A 27,667-nucleotide genomic window follows, 5' to 3' on the forward strand; every position below is an offset into this window, starting at 1 on the left:
TGATGGCAGCAAGGCTCCTGCCAACACCAACTGATGACATCATTATTTAATGCAGAAAAGATTCCACATTACTAAACGATCTGCAGATTACCACCTATAAACAGACTTTCCAGCTGCCAAAAAATGCACCACCAGCTCAGGTGAGGTTGGAATTTGGACTAATAAATGAAACACTAGGAAGGATGTTTTCGACAGTAAAAAGCTGGTACAAAATTAAAATTAACCAAGAACACTGTAAACTCAGTGAAGCACTTTGGACGGAAGTTGAGAAAGATAAAGAATCATCATATAATAATTTTCCCCACGAAGCCCTTCAAAACACCAAGACCGAAGACCTGTGGAAAAAACGATGTTCTTCTTAGAATTCAGACGTATTGCCAACAAAATGGCAAGACTTCAATCATTGCTAGAAGACAAAACGACATTCAGCAGGCGAACACACTCATGGATGGTAATTATTAACTACGACTTTTTAAAACAAGCACCCTACTTAAGCACTACTTTCTCTGTTTTTTACAAGAAACGACTGATGGCACTCCAGTTTGGTGACTTACCAACAACAGCAGATCAACCAAGCTGGAAATACAAAGGCCCCATAACATGTATACTTTGTGGTCAAACAAAAGAGGATTTTATTAATCTGATTTGTACTCACCCATACTTTTATCCGGTAGGAGTCACTTTACTGCAGCCTGACCTCAATAGGAGGAACATCTGGACATGTGGGGCTACCTTAACCCAGTGCCTTAATCCATTAGACATTCAAATGAACTGTAAGCTGTTAAGGTTTTTAAAGTACCATGAATTAGCCTTAAAAAACATACCAGTTCATCCGACAATTTAAAGAAAACCTTATGTATTACACCGAACGGCAATTTTAATTCTTACTTAAGAAAGTTACTTGTGTCTAATATATTTTACTATATACAAAAAAATGTTTTTATGTAACATTGTTACGGTTTTAATTAACCAAACAATAGAGTTTCTTCTTCTTCAGTTGCAGCAGATTGGTCAGAGGTAGTACACAGTTCAAGCATTGATTAAGATGGTGGGGTCACATACCGAAGGTAGTTCGTATCCTTGTGGACAGAGTATGCTCGAGGGTGATTAACCGAGGTGTCTGTCAAATAAGAGGATTTTGAGGTCCTTTTTGAACGTGATGAATCAGGTGGTTAGACAAAGGGAGGGAAGTAAGGAGTTCCAGATACCTGTGGCACTACCGGAGAAGGACTGACACATGTACCCTTCTTCACTGAAAGTGGGGGTTTCCAGTAGCAGGGATTGGGCATTTCTGGAACTCCTATTTGCTCCAGAGATTTCCAGTTTCTTGCTTAGATAGGAGGGTGAAGAGGAGTGCAACGTTCTATGGGTAATGCAGGCGGTTTTGAATTGGGCTCCCGCTTCAATCAGAAGCCATTGGAGAGTTAGGAGGGTCAAATTTCTTGAGAACTAAAACAAATTGAGCTGCTGCATGTAGAGTTGCTGTCAGTGGTCCTAGGTGAACTTTGGGAATGCCTGAAAGAAGTGCAATTCCATAGTCTAGTCTGGAGAGAACGAGAAAATACAGCACTCTTTGAGGTCTTTTTCCATGTTCAATCGTCTGATGCCCCAAAGCGACCTAAATTGGTGTTATGCGCTTTTGGCTATGGCTGTGATGTGTCTGTGAAGATTGAGATTATTGTCAAGCATGATGGTAAGTGATCTAGTACTCTGGACAATGGCAGGACAGCCATCTACGGCAGGAAAGTTAGCCAACCGTTCCTGTACTGAGGTTATTGCTTGCAGAGGAGAAATTAAGAGAAATTCTGTTTTAGTTGATTTGATTTTTAGCTGGTGGTTAGACTGTCAGTTTTGAATCTTTAGGAGTAACATTCAAAGGAAGGTAACCTCTTCATGGGATGAGATTTTCATGTATATTTGAGTGTCATCAGCGTAGAGATGGAAGAGAAACCCACAGTTTTTGAGAATCACACATTTTGGTTCTAGGTAGAGGGTTGGGGAGAGGATTGAGCCTTGAGGGACTCCTTGGTGTATACTGACTGGTCTCAAGATCGAGTTTCCCATTTTCACAATTTGGGAATGGTTGGTTAGGTATGAGGAGAACAAGTTGAGGACCTCGACATTCCATTCATTGTTCAATAGTGCAAAGGAGGTCCAGATGGTTGACAGTGTTGAATGCAGCAGGAGGACTAGGAGGCAAGAGTTACCCGTGGTGAGGATTCTAAGAGAGTCATCGACTATTTGGAGGATCACAGATTCTGTACTCTGGCCCTGGCAGAAGCCTGATTGGAGAGTGTCTAGGAGGTTGTTTGTGTGAAGCGAGTTGGGACGCTACGCAACTTTCAATGACTTTGCCTAAAAAAAGGGAGTGTGGAGACTGGGCGGTAGTTGTTCAAGTACTCTGGATCGAGCAATTGTTTTTTCAAGAGAGGAGAATTTTGACCCATTTTTAGTCGTTCTGGAAATAGGCACTGTTAGAGAGAGGAGTTGACTATGTTGGTCCATATGGGGAGTAAGTGTATGGCAAGAGACTTTGTAACAGAACCTGGAATGTCATCCTGAAGGTGGTTTGAGGATTTCACTTTGGAGATTGTTCGCTTTTGGTCTGGTTCGGAAATTGGGGAAAAAGAAGACCATAAATGCAGCGCCTTGCTTGGTAGAATCTCTGTTTCTGTGGAGTCACAGGTGCGTAGCGAGATATGGATGTCTCTACCTTTTTTAATCAAAGAAATCCAAATAGTTGTTTCAGCGGGCCACTGATGACTAAGGAGCTAAAGTGGTGGAGGGGTTTGTAGACTGTGCGAGACCCTCGAACAGGCTCTTCGCTCTGTTATTTGCAGAATTCACAAGTGCTCTGATATGGGAGGATTAGGCTCTGAGGATTCGCTCTTTGTGAATTTGTTCATACTTAGGCGAGAGGGTGCTAGCCTCCATTCTTTCTCACATTTTCTTAAAAGCTTTCTTTCTTTGTAAAGTTCTTTTGAGAACCAAGGCCTAGAGGGGTTTAATATGGATAATTTGCACTTCATGGGTGCACATGTGTTTGTAAGGGATTCCATGCAAGAGTTGTACTTGTTGGTGGCCCCATTAATGTCAAGGTGAGGTGTAATCAAAATTAGGGTGGGGTAGGGCAGGTCATGACAGCCATGGCCTCACGTTTAAGGTTTGGTATGTCCCTGAATATACCAAACAATATTTTCTCTTTCTTGGGTTGCCCGGATGTTTTGATGTAAGAGTTGTATAGGCAGAATGGGGCCTTCTTGTGGTCAGACCATTCGACTGGAATGGGGTCGTATGAATGTAGATCAAGGGAATTGGAGATTATCAGATCCAGAATGGCGCCTTTTTGGTGTGTGGTTTATGGCTGTGTTTTCGGAGATCATTATCTTTGAGACAGGAGGTAAAAGTGTCCACACAGTTGTTACCCTTGTTTCACCAATGGATGTCAAAGTCTCCAAGGAAGATAGTGTTGTCCAAGCCAATAAGTTGAGCCAATAAGTTAAGTGGTGAAGAGATCCATGCATTCCTCAGTGAAGGAGCTGTTGTGACCTGGTGGATGGTAAATCACATTCAGTCTGATGTAGTGGATGTGGGCATTTTCACCGACATGCCTACGAAAGACTGAAACTGAGTCATTGAGAGGGTCCTGCATCTCAGGAAGTTTCTGTGAATGAGTGTGAGACCCCCACCTTGTCTTGTTCCCAGTTTCGCCACAGAATGGAGTAATTGGAAGGAAGTAGAAGGTCTAGAGCAGGGGTACTCACAAACTTTCTCTAGGGGGCCAAATTTACAGTGTGGTTTGTGGCCGAGGGCCGCACCGGTGGGGGCGGGGGCAGTGGGGGAGGGGGCGGGGCTAGAGCAAAAAAACAACAACTGTGACCATGAGGTTGAACACAGGCCCCTGCAGCAGACGCCTTCGTCCACTGAGCCACCAGACCCGGCATTCACACATATCTATCTATCTATCTATCTATCTATCTATCTATCTATCTATCTATCTATCTATCTATCTATCTATCTATCTATCTATCTATCTATCTATCTATCTATCTATCTATCTATCTATCTATCTATCTATCTATCTATCTATCTATCTATCTATCTATCTATCTATCTATCTATCTATCTATCTATCTATCTATCTATCTATCTATCTCTGTCTCCCTCCCTCCCTCTATCACTCTCCCTCTATCACTCTCCCTCTCTCTGTCTCCCTCTCTCTCTATCTCTCTCTCTCTCTCTCTCTCTCTCTCTCTCTCTCTCTCTCTCTCCCTATGTCTCCCTTTCTCTCTCTCTCTCTCCCTCCCTCAGTCTCCCTCACTCTGTCTCCCTCCCTCTCTGTCTCAGTCCCTCCCTCTCCCTCCCTCTTGTCTCCCTCCCTCTATCTCCCTCCCTCTATCTCCCTCCCTCTATCTCCCTCCCTCTGTCTCCCTCCCTCTGTGTCTCCCTCCCTCTCTCTGTCTCCCTCCCTCTCTCTGTCTCCCTCCCTCCGTCTCTCTGTCTCCCTCCCTCCCTCTCTCTGTCTCCCTCCCTCTCTCTGTCTCCCTCCCTCCCTGTCTCCCTCCCTCTCTGTCTCCCTCCCTCTCTCTGTCTCCCTCCCTCTCTCTGTCTCCCTCCCTCTCTCTGTCTCCCTCCCTCTCTCTGTCTCCCTCTCTCCCTCTCTCTCTCTCTCCCTCCCTCTGTCTGTCTGCCTCCCTCTCTCTCTGTCTCCCTCTCCCCCTCCCTTTCTCACTCACTTTGTTTGTCTCCCTCTCTCTCTGTCTCCCTCCCTCTGTCTCCCTCTCTCCCTCCCTCTCCCTGTCTCCCTCCCTCTCCCTGTCTCTCTTCCTCTATCTCTCTCTCTCTCCCTCTGCCTCACTCACTGTGTTTGTCTCCCTCCCTCTCTGTCTCCCTCCCTCCCCCTGTCTCCCTCCTTCCCTCTCTCTCCCTCCCTCTCTGTCTCCCTCCCTCTCTCTCCCTCCCTCTCTCTCCCTCCCTCCCTCCCTCCCTCTCCCTCTCTCTCCTTCCCTCTCTCTCTCCCTGTCTCCCTCCCCCCCTCTCTCTCTCTCTCTCTCTCTCTCAATCAGTTTGTCTCCCTTTCTCTCTGTCTCCGTCCCTCTCTGTCTCCCTCCCTCTCCATCTGTTCTCCATCTGTCCCCCTCCCTCCCTCTGTCTTCCTCCCTCTCCCAACTTGTCTGTCTCTCTCTCGCTGTCTCCCACTCCCTGTCTCCTGCTCTGTCTTCCCCCTCTCCCTCTTTCCCTGCCTCTGTCTTCCTCCCGCTTTAAACTCACCTGTTGCTCTCACTAGCTGCTGCCCCCCCCTGTCCGTCACCTCACCCGGCGCTGAGTCAGCTTCCCTGGAACACAAACAGCCGCCGCACCCAAGTACTTCACAGGTCTTTTAAGGGCCAAGTCACTTGTTAATGAGGCTTTGTTGTATTTCATCTCCTCTTAGCGCCCCTGCATCTCCACTCATTCAGAGGAGAGATGCAGGGGCGCTAAGAAGAGGTGAAATACAACAAAGCCTCATTAACAAGTGACTTGGCTTTTAAAAGAATCGCCCGGCCCCCATAGCTCCGCGCTGCTGCAACCGGCGGTGCTTGCACAGGTACGATGTCTGCAAGGTCTGCGGGCCGCCAGGGAAGGCTTGCCGGGCCGCTGGCGGCCCGCGGGCCGTACTATGAGTACCCATGGTCTAGAGCGTGGTTAGATGAGTCATTGAGCCGCGTTTCAGTGAGGATCTGGATATCAAAATTATGGTCCCGGTTCAAGTCCGATATCTCTAGACAGTGATAGATAGATAGATAATGAACTTTATTCGATATGTACAAAAACAATATCATAAAAGTGCATACACTTGAATATAAAAAATCCATTTAAAACAAATTAAAATTTCAGTTATTTTGTAACGTAGTTAAGATCAGATAAAAAGTACAGATACACAATCAAAGCAGTGTTAGACTGCAGGCCGACAATTGTGTAGCATGCATTTCAGGAAGAAGCTGTTGTCTTTCTGACTTGGCTGTTCAGGGAGGGAAGTTGGGATAAGTATCAAGTTACAAGGGGATCATCATGCACAGGATGGTGTGTGTGAGTTTGACTGGGGTATGATATGGTGGTGGAAATTGGGCAGCCCACTGCGCGAAGGGTGGAGGAGGGCGTAGCGGAAATTTGATTTTCTTAACTGTCTAGGAGACAGGATGGGTCTAAGTTGTCTAGGGGAGATTGTGGCTATTTGAGTCTGGGTAGACAGCTGTCTCTCGGCATGCTGGAAGGTTTCTAGGGGAGGGTCAGCATGGCATTATGTGGGGAGCAGCGAAAGAACAGACAGATGCTTAGATGTGGGTCAGAGAAGAGGGTGGAGGAGGGGGCCAGATGGGAAATTAATGGTTTGTGGGAGGTTGGAGATGAAAGGTGTGGAGTTGGTCTGTGGCGGGGGGTGTGTACAAGGCTGCTCTTGGTGATAAGCAATAGGTTGAGTGGGTGTTGTCTTGGTGGACTATAAGGAGTGGAAAGTGGGTGAGGAGTGTTAGGGATGTGTTGAGTAGTTCTTAAAAATACATAAGATCTGCACGTTTGTAGGACAACATAAACTAAGGGATTGGTGCCAAGACTGGTTCCGAGCAACCCCAAAGGATATGTCAGCCTATAGACCAGCTAGCTCACAGTGCCACCATAAGCCCCACAACCTTAGCAAGGAGCAAATAGTTTCTGGCAATCATCGAACATGACAACCCTTGACCTTTCAGGGATTGTAGAAACAGTAAAGTACTTTTCGCTCATTCAATCGTGCTCACCCAGTCTCAGAGAAATACACAGAATAAACGTTGGGAACGTTTTCAATAAGCATTTATTGAACCAGCATCATTCTAGTATAAAACATTTTCTGCGGCAATCACTAGACAGACGCAAATGTAAAAGATTACAAGCACTAACAGAGTAAATAGAAGGTAGATTTCTACCATGGTGCTAAAACAGTCAATATATGCAGGCATATAAACATGTCAGTAATCAAGCGTACTCCTACGATGTGGACCCTACCTAAGTGTACCTAGCAAGTATGTGGGTGTAAAGCAAAGAATCCCCTAGAAAAGAGCCAACCCCATTAACTGATGGGAGAGAATGAAGGACCCTGTCTTGTTCTCGGGTTTTATACACCGCAAGGGATGTCAGACCGATGCGTGTTGAAGCTTCAGTAGGCTGGGACCTCAGTGTCTTGTGTCATCATGGAAGCGTCTCCTCTGCTTATCTAATGAAGGTATGGTTCTTTATACCGTAAAGATAGCCTTGGGGTTCCTACCACAATGAATATGTTGTGAGTACAATAATGTAAATGAGCCTAAATCAATACTTGCAATTATGAAAAGAAGTTCTGTCACCATAGGATGAAGATGACCATGACTTTTATAGACAGGATGATAATCCTGTTATGTAGGTCATGTGCAGGGGACTTTTCTAAGAATCCTCATGCATAATAAATTAGGCTAGTTTAAAGGAAACTGATCGACATTTATTGAGCACATATCTGATTAAAAGGTCAGTGCTAGAACCGCAATGCAGAGCAAGGTAGGACAAATGTAGGTGAAAGGCCGTTTAGTTATTTAGGCCTAGGTTGAGGGACATAACTGATGGCCGGAGAAGTAGAGCGAGGGGGATCGTTGGAGGGTGAGATAAATCAAGTTGGTCATGGCTGTATTGTGTCGTTGGCTTGGAACATAATTTTCCCATAGTGGATGGAGATAGAAAGGTTGACCGAGAGGCCAAAGGGGGACACACATTTGAGTTGGCATCCAAAGGGTATGTTAGAGAGAGAGAGAAGAATGTGAGAAAATTGCTTAAGGACTTGATCCATAGGTAAGTGTTTTGTGTGAAGAAGAGGAGTTCAGTTTTGAGGGCGCATTTGCGTTGGTAATGGTATTGGTCTGTGAAGAGGGCTTCTGAATGGTCTCTCACGGTCCTATGTTTCAGGTTTTTCATTGCGTATTTGGAAAGATTCTGGAGGTAATTGATCTAGGAAGTGTTGGTGCCAGACATGATAAGGCAAGATGGAGGTGAGCTGGGGGTAGCAAGCGTTGCAGTCATGTTGGAGGATAATGCCAGATGAGAAGTAACAGGTACGATTTAGAAAATCATTGCTAGGGTAAGGATGGGCAATATGCTGTTGTATGCAGCCTTGTGAAGCACACTGCGTTTTTAGGCGTACAGGGACATGACACCAATGTCATCGATATGTTGATCTGGTGGGAAAGGATGGATTTCGGAAGTTGGTTGGGATGGTTTTGTTGTGTCAGATGGCAGGACATTGAGGGCCAAGCATATCAGGATGGCCTCTGTAATTTGTAACTCACCAGAGGATAAAATCATATCAATTTCAAGATGGCAGCCATTTTGTGAAGGAATTAAGTCCTCTTTTCACTGCAGTGATTTCCAAATGGGAGTTACTAGCATGAAATGGGCATTACTAGGGATAACTTTACCCCTTTAAAGATGGCTGCCGTTTTGAGGAAGATCGTAGTCTTCTTTCTATTAATGATAGTAAGAGGGTGATCCACACATATGGAATTCTATGCTCAGTTGTAGGAAATTTTAGTAGCTGAATGGACTATGTCTTCCAATAAAAGAAAATGTTTATATTCTCAAGACCTAAATAGTACTACATAAGTAAAATTGTTCCTGACACTGTTAGAAGAGAGGTCTAATAGTGAGTGGGAATGCCCACATTTCAGACATTCTGGCAGTTACCCTGTAGCTTTCACTAAATGCAAGAAATCCATGCAGTGACCATGTTTTGTGTCAGACCTTCACAGCAATCAATCTCGAGCTCCGGTGTTCAGGTAATGTGAATTGTCTGCTGTTATAAACCAGGTCGCCTGGAAACACAGACCAAATTGTGGTCACCAGAAATGTCCGCAGCGGGAGAGTTAAAAATGTTCAGTAACAGTAGATTACATGGAAAAACATAAAAAAATGGGAGGGTTCTGCAACCGTGTTGCAGAGGGTGCGCTTTCCTTGTTGGAATGGGGTGAGGGGTCACAGATTTTAATAAAAGACCGATGACACACCCTGACGAACAGCCTTAGAAAGATAAGGTCTATAGAACGTGGTTTACTGGAGAAGATGGACAGGTACGCATCATCGGTGAAAGAACATTATCCATGCCAGCGGCCATCTTGTCTGGATTGATGCAGGTTTCCAAAATATCAATAAAAATCAGTCTTGGAGGAGTACATTTCTTTGAAGGCGCACAAGCCTCCCTGAAATTGGTATAATTGTTCCAAACTAAAATGAAAAGGACAAAAAGCATCCTAATTCGCTCTTAATCATAATGTACACTTTTAGAAAGATTCCAGCCCACTCTTATGCGCAGGTGATATTTAATTTTGCCTTGACAGCACGACTGTCTCCTGGGCCTCTTGTTACCACTTTAAAATATACACCCAGAGGACTATTTCCTTCTCACTTGATGCTATTGGCTGTTTGGTATATCATTACATCATCTATGACCTGTTTGCTTTGCAATGCATGGGGGGACTATTTTACTTTTTAAAAGTACACTGATGCATCACACAATCAATTCTTTATCACATAGCTGAATTCTATACAGAAAGCAGTATTTAAAATATATATATTTGTTTTATATTGTGCCGACAAGGCAACCCAAACACAGCACATAATACATATACAATTCATAAATCACATTTCCATAATAACCCAACAACCACATGCAAAAACTATTAATTAAAACACTAAAATGACAGTGCATTATTCGTGAATCAATCGCCCTTCTCTTATCATTCTACGATGCATAAAATTCAATAAAAGATTGCACATAATCAATCTAACATTGGAAAATACTTATTCTAAAACCAACCCAGTCCATTTTTCTAGCTAATTGAATAAAATAACAAAAATGTTCCTATCCTATAGCGTAGTCTCATAGCATTACACTCTAAGAATGTTTTTAAAAAGTCGCAAATTGGCGGACATTTAAAACTCTAAAAATCAGGAGTAATAAACATTTCTTCTCTGTAACAAAAATTCAGCAAAACCAATTAGGTGACCTAAGGTCAACAGAAAGAGTTTACAACAAGCATTGGTTTTGCCCATACGAAATCTGTTGGGTCTGTCAATGTTTTTTACATGTTACCCAGCAGTTGATCTGCTGTCCAGCATAGCTTAAAGTAAAAATAAAAACCAAAAACACGCTATAACATGGTTAATGTGGCCGCATCATAGTGCATGTTTTAAAACTGTGTGATCGGGCTTTTAAAAAATAACTTTAGCTTCACTGCTGCGTAACATGCAAAAAGCACTGACAAAGCCAAGAGCTTTTTCATTTGGTGAAATATGTTAGCTTTGCCATTGCTTGTTTTCCTTTCAAGCAGGAGCACGTTGCTTTTGCTGCTCACATTACATGTGACAGTGGACGGGGCAGAAGAATGCATTGCTAGGAGCTATGTCAGGCCCTTTGGTTTAAATTCCCCAGAGAAGCGCTTTCTGCACCACTGTTCCTGTTTGAACTACAAACAGCACCAGGCTATGGTTGTTGCATGTCTCTGCAAGGAGTTCATCCGGTGCTTCTGGCAGAAAGGGGAAAAGAAAACTATAGGTACAAGCGTTCAAAGGTAAAGTCAGGTCTGGAGGGGCTGTTCAAACCTATCACTCTTATGCGCAGGTGATATTTAATTTTGCCTTGACAGCACGACTGTCTCCTGGGCCTCTTGTTACCACTTTAAAATATACACCCAGATGACTATTTCCTTCTCACTTGATGCTATTGGCTGTTTGCTATATCATTCCATCGTCTCTGACCTGCTTGCTATGCAATGCATGGGGGACTATTTTACATTTTAAAAGTACACTGATGAATCACACAATCAATTCTTTATCACATAGATGCATTCTATACAGAAAGCACGTGCTGTGCTGGAAAAATCTAACAAGGACACAGATGTGTATCCATTCAAACATGATTGGGGATCCTCCAATGTATAAAGGCTGGCACCTGGCTGAGCCTGACCACCTTCTATTAATATTAATCTTACTTTCGTACAGTTTTTTTAGTTTTATAATAATAAAACAGGGCATACAAAATGAGAAAGGAACAATAAGAATAAAAAAAAGGCTTCACTATGCAAAATATAAGCAGCTGGCATGGTTCGGCAAATTGTATACATCAATAACAAATGTTGCGACAATATTAATAAGGAAGATAATGACATCAATTAAAAGAAAGTCTATTACAATGCTATATCTATAGGGTACCTTAGACATAGTGAAAGAGAAAGTTCATAAGGGAGAGGTGTGTATGGAGGATAGCGGGTAGCTGTTCACTTGGAGCCATTGGATTCTAAGGAAAGTAAATAATCTCTCAGGGACTGCCAGACATCTCTAGGCCTTGAGGTGTACAGCTGTAACTGTGCATAGTCCTCACTAATCTTTTTGCAATGTGAGATACTGTGTAGCCATGCCGACTCCGTTGAGATCCTACCGTTACCCCAGTGTAATGCTAATTCACGTTTTGCAAGAAGGACCACAATAGAGACAAACCTGCGAGCAGATTTAGATATGGCATGTGTGTATCCCAGGAGGGCCATCGCGGGGTCCGGCATGATGGTGGCGTCAATCATCAAGGAGAGGAGGGAGAAAACTGAGTGCCAGAATTGGACAGTATTTGGACACATTCAGGTTAAGTGCCCAAAGTTGGCCCTTGGGCATGGCACTTTGGGCAATTTGTGGAATGCGTGGAATCAAAATGTAGGTGGGGGTTACATAAGCCCTGTGGAGGAACTTGAAGTACAAAAGTTTGTGCCTTTGTTTAATAGAGACAAGCTTCTTTTGAGAACAGCAATAAGACCATTCCTTATCGGTCAATGGATGACCCAGGCCATTGCCCCAGGCCTCTCTTACTCTTTTAGTGGAGTCAGGCTTCAGGGATATACTGCACGGTATAGTCTAGAAACAAGCCTGTCCCCATCTGTATCGGATATGAGTAATGTCAGTGGGGGAAAATCCTCAAGGGCAAGGGGATACATTGGGATGCGTGAACGCAACGTGTTATGGAGAGGCAGTAGAATGAAATGATCCATGTATGAAGCATCATGGAAACAGGCGTCGTGGGTATGTGTAAGAACATGGCCGCCAGGGAACACATCTCCGATGGTATATAGGCCATGTTGCATTAGTGTGCGTTTGACAATGTTCTCGCTCGTGAGGGGGAACCAAGGGTTATCTGCCAATGGGAGGGCAGGAGAATACAGGAGTCCCACCCCCGCAAGAGCTGGCACAGTTTTCTCCATGCCCAGCAGGTGGTGGATACAGGTGAGGTATCTGCTACATGTAAGGGAATGCCTTTCGGCAGGACAGATGGGAATGTTATGTCACAGAGATTTTCTCTCTCAGGTCGGAGATAGGGGACAAGGGCATCCGGGTGATACCAATGATAAGAGTAGTGGCAAGGGGGCCACAAGATAGTACAGATGGAGATCTCAGACTCCGAAACCACCACGGTCATAGGGTAATGTTCAGGAGGCTACAAAGGAAGGAAAAAAACTGTGATGCGAGTGGAATGGGAATGTTAACAAAAACATTCAAAAAACGGCGAAAGACGACCATTTTAATTATCGCCACCCGGCCTGCCATGAAAAAGGCAAGTTTAATCCAACGTTCTATTTATGAGAAGAGTCTGTCCATAGTTGAGCTAGATTACTTGATCCTTATCCCTGTGCAGGTGAATACCCAGGTACCTTGTGGAGTCCCTAACCCAAGTCAAAGGCTATTGGTGAGTGGAAAAAGCTCGGATTAAGTCCAGTTAATATGAAGACCCGAGAAGCTACTGGACCAAAGGATCTCGAAGATCAGAGGAGGAAGATTGTCAGAGGGGTGGCAAGTGAACATCAATATGTCGTCTGCATAAAGAGATAGTAAAAGTGTGCCTTGTGTGAGCTGGAGTCCGCAATGCATAAGTAGCTCCTGTAGATGGTAAACCAAGGGGTCCATTGCTATGATAAAGAGAAGTGGGGAAAGGGGGAAGCCCTGCCTGATTCCCCTAGTGACTGGAAAAGCATCTGTAAGAGACCCATTCACCCTAAGGCGTGACATAGGATTGACTTATAAACGCATAATAAAATCAAACAAAGCGACAGCTCCAGGAGTGGTAGGGGAAACTCGGTTCAGGGTCGCAAACACCGCCCGCAGATTAAGAGAGGTAGACCTATGCTGCACAAAGCTGGACTGGATATAAGACGTAATCTGTTCCATCAACAGGGACAGTCTGGTGGCAATGACCTTGGCCAGAATTTTGTTGTCTACATTTAGAAGGAGGGGGGTGATAGGAGGAGCATAGACAGGGGTGCATGCCCAGCTTCAGTAGTAATGTGAGGACCAGGCGCGCAACGCCCATTGGACTCAAAGGGCTTCAGCCCCCCCCGTCGTGTTTGGCTGCCCGGGAATGAGACAGCTTCCCAGCGCACACACAGCCGCACCCGAGTACTTCACAGGTCTTTAAAAGACCTTTTGCTTGTTAATGAGGCTTTGATGGTTTTCACCCCTGCTTAGAGCCCCTGCAGCTCCACTCCGACTTTTGCTTGAAGCATCAGCCCCCCCCCCGAAATATTTTCTTAGCCCCCCCCGAAATTTGACTCTAGTTGCGCCTCTGGTGAGGACTGCCCCGCGAAGCAAAGGTGGTAGGGAACCTGTGACCAGTGATTCTGTATTCAAGGCAAGAAGACGTGGGGCCTGCAGTTGTTTATGTGCTTTATAGAACGCTCCCGTGAGCCCGTCAAGGCCAGGAGCCTTAGACCCGTGCCGTCTAAGGAATCTAGTGCTTTAATTATTTCTTGGTGTGTTATCGGCTCCGCCAAGAAGCTGCGCTGTTCGTGATCCACACCATTGAGATTTCATCGAGATAGCATGCGATCGCAGACTCAAGGCCCTAGGACCGAGAAGTGTACCATTGTTTATAATATTCTTGAAACTTTGCCCGTATGTCCTCATTATCAGTTATGGTGACGCCAGCACCAGTATGGAGTTAAGTGATGTAGCCACTAAGAGGATTAGGACGCAGGAGGCGTGCTAGAGTGCGCCCCGGACTCTCGCCCTCTCCATTACGCCTGGCAGTGGCATGCCTCCCCTTGTACACTATTTCCCTATCCACCAGATCTCGGAATTCAGTCATCAACACAGAGCACTTATAGAGTCGAGGGGAGCCACCCGGTAACAAAGCTGCTCGGTCGATCTCCTACAATGTTGACTCGATCCTGCGCAATCGTGTGCAAATGTCTCTCAGAATGCCCACATGCTTGGACATACAGATGCCACAAATATAGACCCTGAAAGACTCCCAGAGGGTGACCTGAGTGGCCACTGTCCTGACATTCAAGGCAAAACATTCAACTACAGCAGCGCATACGTAGTTCCAGTGCGACTGGGCAATGATCGTACAGGGTGCGTGGCAAATGTTGCACCTCCGTTGTCTAGAGCAAGGCATAGAACGAAAGCAGCCAATAATTAGTCTGAGTCCACACATTGGGCCTCATGTAGGTAGCCCAATACCGGTCGGTAACGGCCGATTTTCGGTAAATATACCGTTACCGACCGGTATTTAGGCTTTTGCTATGTAGGGGGATCATTTCTGTATTCGGTAATTTACCGAATCGGTAAAATTACCGATTCGGTAATTTTACCGATTCGGTAAATACCGAATACAGAAATGAGATGTAGGGGGACTGTGTGGTGGGTGTGGGGATTCGTTATTTACCACCAACTAAAAGTTGGTGGTAAATGACGAATAGGTGTGAAAATGCATTTTTGTGCACTGTGAAGTGTGCAATGTGGCAGACATACATGCCCCTAGGGCATGTATGTGCGCCACATGTGCACACATGGACGAATCAGGGGTGCAACAGGGTGTCAATGTGACACCCTGCCACCCATGATGATGCCTCCCCCCATTACCGAATCGGTATTTACCGATTCGGTAATGGTAACTGGCTTCCCATTGATTCCTATGGGCCTCCTGGCTCATAGGAATCAATGGGAAACAAGTTACCATTACCGAATCGGTAAATACCGATTCTAAAATACCGACACTTACCGAATCGGTATTTTTTTACCTACATTACATTTACCGATTCATAAATACCGAATCGGTAAAATTCGGTATTTAACCCCTTCAGCGCGGCGCGGATTACCGCGCTGTGCTGAAGGGTTCGTGCGCGGGCGGGGCCATGACGGAGCGGTTCCGTCATCCGCACAGCGCAACCGATGCGCATGACGGAACCGGTCCGTCATGCGCATCGAAAGGGTTAAGAATCGGTAAATGTAATTTACCTACATATGGCCCAATTGTGTGGAGCAGAATGAAAGGTGTATCCTGAGGCTTCAGGATGGAATGCAAGCCAGACATCGCTAAGCGTGAACCCTCTTGCACTAATCAGTACACACGTGTAGCCCAAATTGGATGACGGAGAATGGCTGCCGCTGCTGGCGATCCTTTGACAAACGATTCGCTTGTGAGATAGTGGCCACAAAAGTACAAGCAAAGGCAGGGGAAAGATGACGGCCGAGCCTTGCCTCCTCTTGTTGCCAGATACCGGCTTTTATTAGATTTGCTTGATGCAAAACCTGTTAATAAATATTTCGCCACATGATAATAACTGTCTGTTTAGATATCAAAAGCTTTGAGAAAGCCCTGGTCCTAATGACCACCAAAGATCAAAAAACGTGTCGGCTGCTGCAATACCCAAAAACTATTTCTGTAATACTCTGGAGAATCATGCTAATTTATGAACCATCACATGAAGATGAAGTTCGAAAGCAAAAAAATAAAGAAATAAAGAATAATATACACTGAATTGGGACTTGTTCAAAAGAAATCTAATATTAGCTGAGGAGGAGTATATACTCATTTGTTTCCTTGCTTAGTGCACATGTGTCTACGTTGGAGTGAATATCAGTGTGGGGTTTAGTAGTGGGTTGCATGCTAGTGGAGTCTAAGGCAGGGCCCAGAATGGCTTTGAAGTCAACACTCAGGATAATTATATCCTCCTCATCTCTGGGCAGGGTAGCAGAGACAGTATAAAAGTACTTAGGGGAGTCAGTGTTGGGGGTGTAGATATTAAGAAGACGTTTGCCGCTGGGACGCCAGTCACCATGACGTATCGACCCTCCGGGTCTTAATGGCTAGAGAGGGAAGAAAAGGGCCCGCTTTTGTGTATAAGAACCCCTGGAGCAGGAACTGTAGTAAGAAAAATATCTATGTGTACCCCAGGAGGAAGCAAAGGTATGTGAGGTTCGAGGCGGGAGATGTGCCTCCCGAAGGAACGCTATTCTTGCTCTGTGCCTTGAGAGTTAGGAGAGAACATGTTTACCCTTAAGGGGATCATTAATGCCGCGGATATTCCATGTGAAAAGGGATATGTCAGACAACCCTTTATTATTCGCAAGAGTGGACATTAAGTAGAGGTTTGTAGTGGGGAATGTACTATGTCAACAAACAGCCGTGTGCACACGCAATATGTAACGGAATAACAAAGCAGAACCACCATAATCCAAACCTTCACCCCCACCTACACTGAATTATCCAGTGAAGCCCCAACATGAAAAACACAAAACTAAACAACCCCATAAAACAAAGCGGTGTACACCATTGGGGGGAGGCTATGCCTCAGGTGGTGTGGGCTGCACTGTCAGAATTCCTGTAAAAAAGGACAATATCTATGTAACGATTATTAGGCATCAGAGATATAAATAGGTTAGTGGTGGCAAGGCCCACATCCAGCTAGACCTATAGAAGAGATGGACTGCACTGGAACGGTCAGCCCCAAGTAGAGAGCTGGAAAGGGGCAGCCGCAGTCAAGGACAATCTCGCTCAGCAGGAGTGGAGGAGACAGGGTGATTTGGAGTAGTGTGTCGAGATGTAGTTCCAGATGTGGTATGGTGCTTACAAAAGTCCAGCCCCTCTGCCGGTGTATCAAAGAAATGGGCTTTGCCGTTAACCTCAACCCACAGCACTGCAAGATAAAGCATTGCGTATTTAAGGCCCATTTTGTGCAACATTTTCTTAGAATATGTAAACTTACGCCTTGCCTCTTGAACAGTGATAGTAAAATCTGGAAAGAACAAAATAGAGGATCCTTGATATTGTAGTGAGCCGCACTCACGGGTAAATGTAAATGTAGTGCATTTATATAGCGCTCCGCAACCCCCCGAAAGGGACTCTCAGGCGCTGTGCACATACTGCTGTGGAACCCTTCCTGGCCTTTCCCTGTGAAGTGCCCACTCCTGGGCACCCCCAAGGTGAAGCCAGGCATCCTAGCGCTTTTGGGGCCGTTGTGGAGATTAAGCAAGCTATTGCCCAGAGTTGCAGAGTAGGACCCATGATTAGAATAGGCACCGAGGCGAGAATTATCAGGTCCGGGGAAATTGAGCCCAAGACCCAACGAGGCGGGAATTGAATCCTGGTCCGGGCCAGACCTCTGCATCAGGGTCTGCCGCTCTAACCATTGAGCCACACTTCTCCACCAAGCAAAGAATAGTGACCCTATCTCGGTAGATGAGGCGGCGCGCAAGAAAGGGTCTTGGAGGGGCGTCCAATGGGGGGGGGGAGCGAAGGTGTGGCACGCACGTTCCACCACAAAGCTAGATGTAAAATTATTGCGGTCAAAAACTTCAAACAGGAGCTGTTCCACATAAGCATCTGGTCGCCCCATGTTCGTTGTCTCTTTAATTCCTGATATATGAATATTGTTTCTCCTGGACCGTGTCTCCAAATCTTCATTTTTGATGGCTAAGGTTTTCGGAAGATGTTCCAGCTTCTCTCTGCACACGTGTCGCACCATCCTCGAGGCTTGAAACATAGTCCTTGGCCCCATCAGGTCTGGTAGTCTGCCGATTCAGGCACTCACCAATGCGATCAATGTGGCTGGTAAGGGCATCAAACCTGGCATCTATAGAGTGAAACCCGTTCCTCAGCTCTGCCATAATGGCCACAGTCCCCCCTACAATATTGATCTTCGTCTCTATATCCGCCGGTTCATCCATGTCAGAGGGGGTGCTTTGGTGGCGGGGCGTTTTGGCTTGCTCAAAGAGCAATTTGTGTTGTTTAGGGTCACCTCGGCCCATCATTGAAAGCAGGGGAAGCAGGAAAGGAAGAAATAAGTAAGGGAAGTTGGCCTCCATGTACATTCATGAGTATATGGTCCCTGCAAGCCCAGTTCGACCACCCAGAATTTGAGGCCTGAATGAGGGCCGAACGGAGGGATCTGCTACTTATCAGGCCACAGTGGTGCAGTGGTCACCCACAGATGGGTAATGGTGTAGAGAGCCAAGGTGAGCCATCCATCAAATGCTCCAGGGGGGTGAGGCTAGACTGCAGCATTCAGTGCACCATTCACATTCGCTGAATGTGTGCTCTGGGTCTCAATTTAGATCCAAGAGAAAGGCAATAGCCCCGGACTGCAACAGTTAGTGACCACAACATCAGTCAATATGATTCGTTCACTTCATCAATTCCTTATGCTCAATTCTTCTAGCATTGAAAATAGGACTTCATGTGCCACATTGGTCAGCTAAGAAAGCCTGACAGCATCTATTCCCAGAACACCAACTTCCAAAATGAACTTTATGTGCCCTTACAAACGAAACCTCCAAAATGAACTCCATCTGCCCCCACATAAGAATATTTTGAACACACCACAACCAATACAGCTGTTACCCTAAAGCAAGGCCCTTTGGCCCCCAACCTAGAACCTCCTTATGCTAGTCGCTACTCATGCAAAGCTCCTAAACCACCAAATCAGAATCCAATGACCCTCTTTTTCAAGTCATACGTTCCAACTCATCTGATAGCCTTAGCTACCTTAGCTACCGTCGCAGGGCTCTGCAGTCAACTCACTGGCTGCACCAAAGCTCCTGCTCCAAGGCCAACACCTTCAACCTAAAAAGCAATTCAGTGCAACTGACTGGCACCTGAAGCTGTCTCCTTCTTGAGCTCCTTTAATAGAATGTGAACAGGCAGTCTAAGAAACAAGACTAACCACAGGGAGGAAAGAGCAGTGGAGACACATCACACACAAGGAGCTTTAAAACTGAAACTAGAATCACATTTAGAACCCTGGGACCTTTCAGCTAACGCTATATCCAGCAATTAAAAAGGGAACACTGGTCACTTAAACTACATACTGGATAATAGACACATTCAACAGAAAGTGGCTGCTTGAAGAATACTTCTTGCTGGCAATTGCAGGATAGAGTGAGATATGGGCAGTAAGCCACAATTGAAGGACTTTGGACACTGAGAGCTCACGCTTGTTACAGAGAGTTGCTAGAGTCTACCATTAACTGGCCATCAGTCTCTCAGTAGAAACAGAGAAAGTCATATTCACCCTGAAATGTAGCAGACACAGTTACTACATCTTTCATCTACAATACCTTCCAATGCCCCAGTGCAGAGTGAGGGCACTCTGTATTTGTTGAGGGACTTTGCAATTTTGCAACAGACAATGGCTCAGCAGGGTTGACCAATTGCTCCTGTCTTTGGCCCTGTTACGAGTTCTGCAGATGTAGGTGAGGGGATCTGAAAAGGTTGGATTCTCCAATTCTCCTAATCGAAATGGTATCCGTGCACCTATAGCCATGGTTTACAAATTGTTTCCCCAGAATGGTTATTAGCATGGTTAGTAGCCTGGAATACAAAGTCCAAATCCACGTGCTATTCCCACTTTTGGGGGAAATAACATGACCAAATTATCCACACACATTTACCACCCGCCTGCAGCACATAGTAAATATTTGGAGGGTTTCACCTCTCAACCCGTGTGTGGAAGGAGGGAAGAGGTGATGAGCAGCGTGGATTTTACTTCAGCTGGGGGTCGTTTCTGCTCCCCCTATGCTGCAGTATGCAGGCAATGGCTGGGGTATAAGCTGCTTGCAGCCCCCACGGCTCCACCTGCAAGTCTGGGTTAGTTGTCTCTGAGCCCTGAATTATAAGGTCCGTAGCTTGTGGACCCGTTACTTCTGCCCCTTGCGAGACAGGGAACTCATAGTTTTCCAGGGTGGGATCTTTCCTTGGAATACCACTCAAGACAATTCATAATAGGACCATCAGGGTATTATTATGTACTTGTTTCATAAGGTTTGAAAGAGAGCTAAAGTTTTCTCCTCCATCTCTAAAAGCATGATGCACTCAACCACTCCTAGCACATTATAAATTAGTCAATGGCTGCAAATTGCTACAGTAAATTTCTTCGACCTTTTACGACTTTCTTGCAATTCTATTGTCACATGCAGGGCTCCACTCATAGTTAACTGTTTTTATTTGAACCTACAAAGAAGTTTGAATTGATGATGGATATTTATAGGTAAAAATCTGAGAAAGTAGTCACAGTCATGCCAAGGCTAAGTATGGCCTACTTGATTTCTGCTATTATACTACTGCAACAATTTGCTAGGTGTTTACAGACTTGCGTTTCCAGATTGATTTACTTCAATTATATATTATCCTGTATATCATATTAAATATAAAGATGTTCATGGATCTTAGCAGATAAATAAGATTTCACCTCTTAGTGACAAGAATACCTGTAAAACTTGTGTTTATTTGATGAGCAGCCTAACATCTTTCTCCTCTTTTGGTCTTCTAGCCAAAAACATTCACTCTGGGACATTTAGGACAGTAGAATTATCTGGGTCATTTCTCAATCCTGTCTTCAAACAACTTGAAAGTGTATTATTTTTTAAGATGGTGGTACTTAAGAAAATGCATTGTTTGAAAACCTACAAACTGGGTGGTGGCAACAGCTTTGGAAAGTAACAGCTATCCAGAATACGCTAATTGTAGTCAGTGGTGTAGCTTAGTCAGTGAGATTCGGGGGTTGTGAATCTTACATTTCCCAACTAAAAAGCAGTAGGTTGCAAGACCAAGACCAAGGTTAAAGGTTGGACTGTTCCCATAAGGAGGAGGGTCAGTACTTAATTGCATTAGGTGGGCCACTGTGGTTAGGTAACAGGAACGGAGTACCTATCTTCCAAACTCAAGGTCTCTGCGAATCTTGAGTTTCAAGCCGATGGAGTAAAATTTGCTTCCTTGGTGTAAAACGTCCTCCGACGGCCCAACAAAGCAAGTGGTGTTAGAAGTTAGCTATTCAACTGTCTGCCCTATATACAGTGGATGGTTGGAGGTATTTTTTTTAACAGTCTATCACCACCCGATATATACTGGCATTGAGGGACAGTGAAAAATGAAAAATGACCCCCACACCATGGTTAAAGACTCCCATGGCGTGGGGTCATTGGAATTTTTGTTTTCCAAAAACAAACTTCCACTTTAGGAGATTGTGTTTTAGAAATGTGTAATAGCCAGCCATCATGTCCAACGGAACTGTCGGACAAACTTTCTTTTACATTGACAAGAACAGCATAAATGTTTAGAGGACTCCATGAGGCCGGTCGACATCTCTATATTTGGCAGGCAAAGTCAGGGTGGTAGACGTAAACGTTTGTGCCCCCCTGTCTGTTTTTACTTCAAATGCTAAACCCTAAATCAGGCCCTCCGTCTAGAGAGGCACAGTGTGTGAAAAACGATGCTTGGGAAAGCTACCCGAGGGATTGCCAATGGTTTGACTGTTTGCAAGCATTCATGCCATCGCATTTTGTGCGTTTGATTGCCAGTACTGTGCCTGGAAACCTAACCTGAGACTAGTGCAGCTTTCCATGCCTTCTACTGCCAATGTTTGTGAATTCTAAAAAGTATTACATTTGCATCCATTCAAGGAATTCCTTTTGGTTGAGGATTTGCTACTTTTTTGATAAACCAGTCACTATATATCTTTATGTCTTGATCCAAAAAACTAAACAAGATAAAACTTCTTAGAAAAATCAGCACGACGATAAAGACCGTCACAGACATATCAGACCCCATTCAAGGCCCCCATATCTAACTACCAAGCCAAGTATAGATTTATTTGAGGGGTGCCACACCCCAAACACCTCCCCTCAATGCTACACCCTTAATAATAGTTGTATCTGTGGTTCGGTTTGCGTTTTTAATCTTTCAAACACTGTAACCCTTTTGACGACACTGAGAGGGTAATGCCGAGTTTGAATGTCCTAATTTGTTAGGCAGATTAACTCACTTCCATCCATTTGGACGCCTTCCACTCCCCCCAAAAAAGGAAGGCTTTATACCAATATATAGTGGTCGAAATTTCCATATGACAAATATTACAACCGCTGTATTAACCACCACTGTATCATCAAGGTGGGTAGATTTGGAGTTACGAGTACAGGGGCGGCTCCTCTGCTATGACAAAGGAGCGTCACCCCACTGCTTTTAAGTAGTGGTAGTAGAAACATAAAATGATAATAACACTGTTTGTGTTATTATCATTTTATGCTTCCCGCTCACTGCTTTGCAGGCGGGCGGTTGGACAGGGCTGCTCGGCCCTCGGAGCAGGGCAGGAGTGGTTTGCCCATTCCTAAGTGCGCAATGAGGGCTTGGTCGGCCCTTTCGGGCTGCCCAAACCAGTCATGCGCACTTTCCGCTTCTCCATGCAAGCTGCATTACAGACTGCATGGAGAACATGCCCAGGTCCTCCATTCCCTGGTTGAGCGTCGAACCAGGATGCTCAAAACCAATGACAGCACTGCTTTGCAGCGTTGTGATTGGTCAGGAGAGCCTGGCTGTGTTTCCTGAGTAGGAGAGCAGGAGCGGAGACATGGGACCCAGCACGCGGCAAGGTAAAGTGTTTTCTTTTATTATTATATAGTTTTTTTAACATTGCGTACCGTTTCCTGAGCCCCCCCCCCTCCCCGCGCACCTGCACCCGCCCCGCCATCCATGAATCATGCTGGGCGCCACTGTACGAGTAGAAAATGTATACCTAGCTACATATTTACCTTGATGATATAGTGGAAGGTGAAATAGTGAATGAAGTATTTTTCAAGGTTGATATTTCAACCACAATATAGTGACATACAATTGTGAAGGAAAATTAACCGAACTGCATGATAAAATAGCAATAGAAAGTCAGTTTGTAAGAGCAAAATCAGATTAACTTCACCCGGATCCATAAGATCTGAAAGTGGGCAACCTATTGCCGCAGCCAGAATATGGAATCAGATAGTAAACATAACTGGAAAAACGTTTAACACAATAAATGGGCCTGCATAGCTAATCAGAGGTTTCAGAATACCTCAAACTATAGAAAATGTGTGTATGCCTCTTACACTTCCTCATCCATCAAAGCACCAAGGGGTACATGCATCAAGAAATGCTTTTGCGAGACCTTAATAGCGAATATTCAAGAATTGCAATTAGGGGCTCTCAAAAGCCTATGCATGTAGAAATCGCTATTAAATAGCGATTCCTAAACATTCCTTAATTGCGACTCGCAGATTGCGAGTCGCAATTAAGGAATGGCTTCCCATTCATTCCTATGGGTCTACAGGCCCATAGGAACGAATTGGAAATTGCATGCGCAATTTGTGAGTACCAATAGGTACTAGCAAATTGGGCATGCAATTTCAAGGGTTCAAAGGTGTCAAAATGACATCCTGTTGCACCCCTGAATTTTGATGTGCACCCATGTTGCTGAAACCTTGAAAAAGGCACTTTAGTGCATTTTTCAAAGTTTTTGCAAAATACAGACCAGAGTAATTTCTCTGTATTTTGCGGCCCCAAATAGCGAATTTGCTATTTCTAAGTGCTTCTAGCATTGCATTTCCTTAAATGCAATCGCAATTTATGAAATCGTAATAAATTGTGATTTCTTAAATTGCGAGTGCCTAACCCTTTAATGCATCGCAAAAGGAGTTTTTGCGGGTGCAAACGGCCTATTTTTGCGAATCGCACCGTGTGCGCTCGCAAAAAGCTTTAATGCATGTGCCAGCAAGGTTGCTTTCCATAACCATACCTTGTCGTCATCCTGCGTAACATGGAAACGCTTCCTTATAATCTCAAAGCAAAGGCAACGTATTTCCAGCCACACATTCACACAATGTGTTGTGTGCTATCCTTGTGGATAAGAGCTTCAGCACCCCACATCGGGGTGTTAGGCGCTATATAATTGCGTTAAAAACATAATTCAACAATAAATACAATAACAGTTTCTTACAATTCCCTTGAAAAACACATTTTAAAGCACATTTAAATTTGAAAAGACAACTCATTAATCTAGCCGAATGTACCAGGTGGCCACGGCTCCGTGGACCTTAATCTACAAATGGAGCGTAGCACCAGGTGTTGGACTCCGTCTCCCCAGCTCGTATCAGAAGGACTTTGTATCTATTCTTACCTGCTGAGGTCTGGTAGCAGTCATTGTGAGAACCACTACAACCAATCGCCCAGAACTCGCCGGACCTCCACGCACTACTGTGCCCTATACCAAAGGCAGGACTCCGTGCTGGGCTTTAAGGACGAGACTGAAGCTCAGGTATAAGCAATATCAGGAAACCGAAGGCGTGTTTGCTAATAGTTTGGCAATTAAACTGTGACTGCAGTGCGACAGCTCGTTATAAGACTCTCTCTGTTTGCACTGAACAGAAACAGCCCCTCCTTCCTTCCGTTCTCTGCGCCTGTGCCCTGCCCAAGGAGGCTGTTTGCAGAAACATTCCTCTCTTTCCCTAAAACTGTGTTATGGGTCAGCGAGTCTAATAAAACAAGCATTGACAAAGCCAATAGGTCTGGCCTGTGCGAGATCTATTGGCTTTGTCGTTTTTATAACCATGGTGTGCTACGCTGCAGCATGACTAAATGTAAAAAAAAAGTTCTTTGACGTGGTCAACCCTGGCCACATTATAGCACTTTTATGTTTCCTTTCAACAATGCTGCACAGCAGCCATGCAAATGTTGAATATGGCAAAGAAAACATTGGCAAAACCAAATAGCTCTACTATGCGACTTTTCAATGTTTTTAAGCCATGTTGTTTAGCTGTGTGGCTGCAGTGCAGCATGACTGAAAGTAATAAAACAAAAAGCACTTTGACATAGCCAGTTTTGCCTGCGTCAAAGCACTTTTGTTTATACACTTTCAGCCATGCCGCAGAGAGGGTGGGCTGCTGGACAAAATGGCTAAAAAAACACATTGACAAAGCCATTGGCTTTGCCAATGCTTGTGTTGCATGGTGCTTGGTGGTAAGTACAGGTGGTTGGGTCAACATATCACAACGACACTAAGCTTTGTGTGCACTGCATTTTAGATGACCTTTTAAGGTCCTTGTGTGTTGTGGTCAGTTTCTTCCAGAGATGATCATTCTGATGGCCCACAGGGCGAACTACCCAAGCAGTAAAGGCCGTCACTACGCTGGGCCTCAAAATGTGGTAATAGTTGGTGGTTGGAGGGCTTCACTGAGGACTTCTTTGACCCAGACCTGTGTAAAGTACATTGAGGACAGAAGAGCAGAATACTTAGGCCCCCTTGGCTCTCTATCCAGTGGGAGCTCTTTACAATGCTGAAGGACTTTGTTGGCCTAGCGTGTTGATGACTGGGGCACACCTGAGAAAACAGTCCTGTTGAGGGTAAACGACCCGGTGGAGTAACAGGGTAGTTTGCCCGAGCCGTAATGGCTGCCTGGCAGAGATCTTAAATAACAGGAATTAAAAACGGATCTCTTCTGCATGCTCCACTTCACTCGGGAGAGGATTTAGCTGGGTGTTTTATACATATGGAGCAGAAAAGTGGATGCCCATTTAAGAGTTGTACTTGTCACTCATTGCACCACACTCTGTGCCATGCACGTTATCCCATATTACATTAACTGGATACAATTGAGCGCCCCTTTTGCCATCATATGCAAGACTAACTGCTAAAGTAAGTTGGCCAGTGGACAGATGAGCTACAGAGAAAGGCACAAAATCTGTCTTAAAATGAGAAATAAGTTACCCTGCAACATCGAATCTAACATCTTTCCCTATGACTGCCTTACTGCTTAAAACTTTGAGTGACTATCGTTTTACAATGTTAAAAAATTATAAATCATAGGAACAGTAACAGTTTGATTACCTTGTTAAAATTGGAGTGGAAGTAATTTGCCATTCAATACACACAATCAATCAATCAATCAGCATTTGTAAAGCGCTGCCCTGTCACCCCTAGGGGTATCTGGGCGCTGAGGATGCTTTGTCTCCGCCGAAAAGTCTGGTGTTGAGCCTCTTCCAGAAGTCCACCAGGGTTGGTGCTATTCGGAGGTGGAGGGACAGGTCATTCCAGGTCTTGGCGATGATGTAGAAGAAGGAGCGCCCCCAGCTGTGGCTGTGACATATGCAGGGGGTGTGGGCGAGGGCGAGTGAGGAGGAACACAGGTGTCTGGAGGGTTGATGGCAGTTCAGTCACTGGTTGATGTAGGAAGGTCCTTGGTCGTGGAGGGCTTTGTAGGAGTGCGTGAGGATCTTGAGCTGACATCTCTTCTGGGTGGGGAGCCAGTGGAATTATCTGAGGTGGGGGGTGATGCGTCAGTGTTTGGGAAGGTCCAGGATGAGTCTGGCTGCAGCGTTCTGTATGGTCTGGAGTCTTCTGAGGAGCTGGGTTGGGATGCCAGAGTAGATAGCGTTGCCGTAGTCGAGGTGGCTGGTGACAAGGGCCTGAGTGACAGGCTTTCTGGTGTTGATTGGGATCCATCTTAAGATTCTGCGGAGTATGCGAAGTGTGTGGAAGCAGGAGGAGGCGACTGTGTTGACTTATCTTCTCATGGTCAGATGGCTGTTGAGCATAATCCGTAGTTTGCGTGCATGGTCCATTGGTGTTGGAGTTGGTCTGAGTTCAGCTGGCCACCAGCTGTGGTCCCAGGCGGAGGTGTTGTTCCCGAAGTTCAGTACTTCTGTCTTGTTGGAGATGAGTCTTAGGCAGTTGTCTCTCATCCAGTTGACTACATTGATCATGGCATTGGAGGAGTTGATTTTGGCATTGGTGGGGTCCTCGGTGAGTGAGAGGATAAGTTGGAGCAGTCCTTGACCTCCCTGCTTTAAGTGAGCCACTCTCACGCTTACTCCCAGCTCTGCCTCTGGCTCCCTGGGCTAATTGCCCCAGCTGCAGTCTCCTGAGACCCTGGCTCGAGTCTGCTGCTGGGGAGCTTTGCCTGCTTGTAACACAAAGATTAGAACCTATAGTCGATACGGATATACCCATTACAGTGCAAACAGGAGAGTGCACAGTGCTTTAAAGTCATTATGCACATAAAATGTCCATGACAGGGCAAACAACAATAAAAAGACCTGGGAAGGGGGTGGGTGTATGTTCAAGAGAGAAACGCAGGGATGGGTGGGGGCACTTGGGGCAGCAACATGGAAAAGAGGTGGGTGGGATGGAAAAGAAGCAGCAAGGCCAACAAAGTAAAAAGTAATTCTCAGCGTGAGCAGCAGAGAGACACTAATTAAGAAGAATCAGTCTGTGATTGATCCATGTGCCGGCAGGAAGTGACACCTGGCCCTCGCTGTCCAATTAGGAAGCAGCAAAGAAGAGTGACACTGAAGCCAAACGAATGGTAAGCAAAAGGTGGGCTCCAAGCCCTTTTTTATAAACAGTAGAGTCTCACAAGGAAGAATACATGCTCTAGTGCATGATGGTCATGCAGGCTCGACCCTAAAAAAGGGAGGAGATCCAAAGGGGACATCTATTGCATTTGTCACTTATTTCTGTTCCATCTTTCACATTTTGGGTGATTTGGAAGGACCGTTTATGGGTCTGCTCTGTTT

At 45.2% G+C, this 27,667-nt stretch overlaps 1 protein-coding gene across 1 annotated transcript in view; it reads right to left on the reverse strand.

Moving 5' to 3' along the window:
• The window catches only part of SRI (sorcin), a 92,792-nt gene extending 68,272 nt beyond the window's left edge, over positions 1-24,520 (reverse strand). The window contains exon 1 of the mRNA XM_085631173.1: positions 24,273-24,520. Coding sequence (XP_085487299.1) covers positions 24,273-24,296 — 24 coding nt within the window. The 5' untranslated portion in view covers positions 24,297-24,520. The remainder of the gene's footprint in view (positions 1-24,272) is intronic.
• Between the last annotated feature and the right edge of the window lie 3,147 nt (positions 24,521-27,667).

This window comes from Triturus cristatus, chromosome 10 (genome assembly GCF_964204655.1).
Source record: "Triturus cristatus chromosome 10, aTriCri1.1, whole genome shotgun sequence".
Lineage (NCBI taxonomy): Eukaryota > Metazoa > Chordata > Amphibia > Caudata > Salamandridae > Triturus > Triturus cristatus.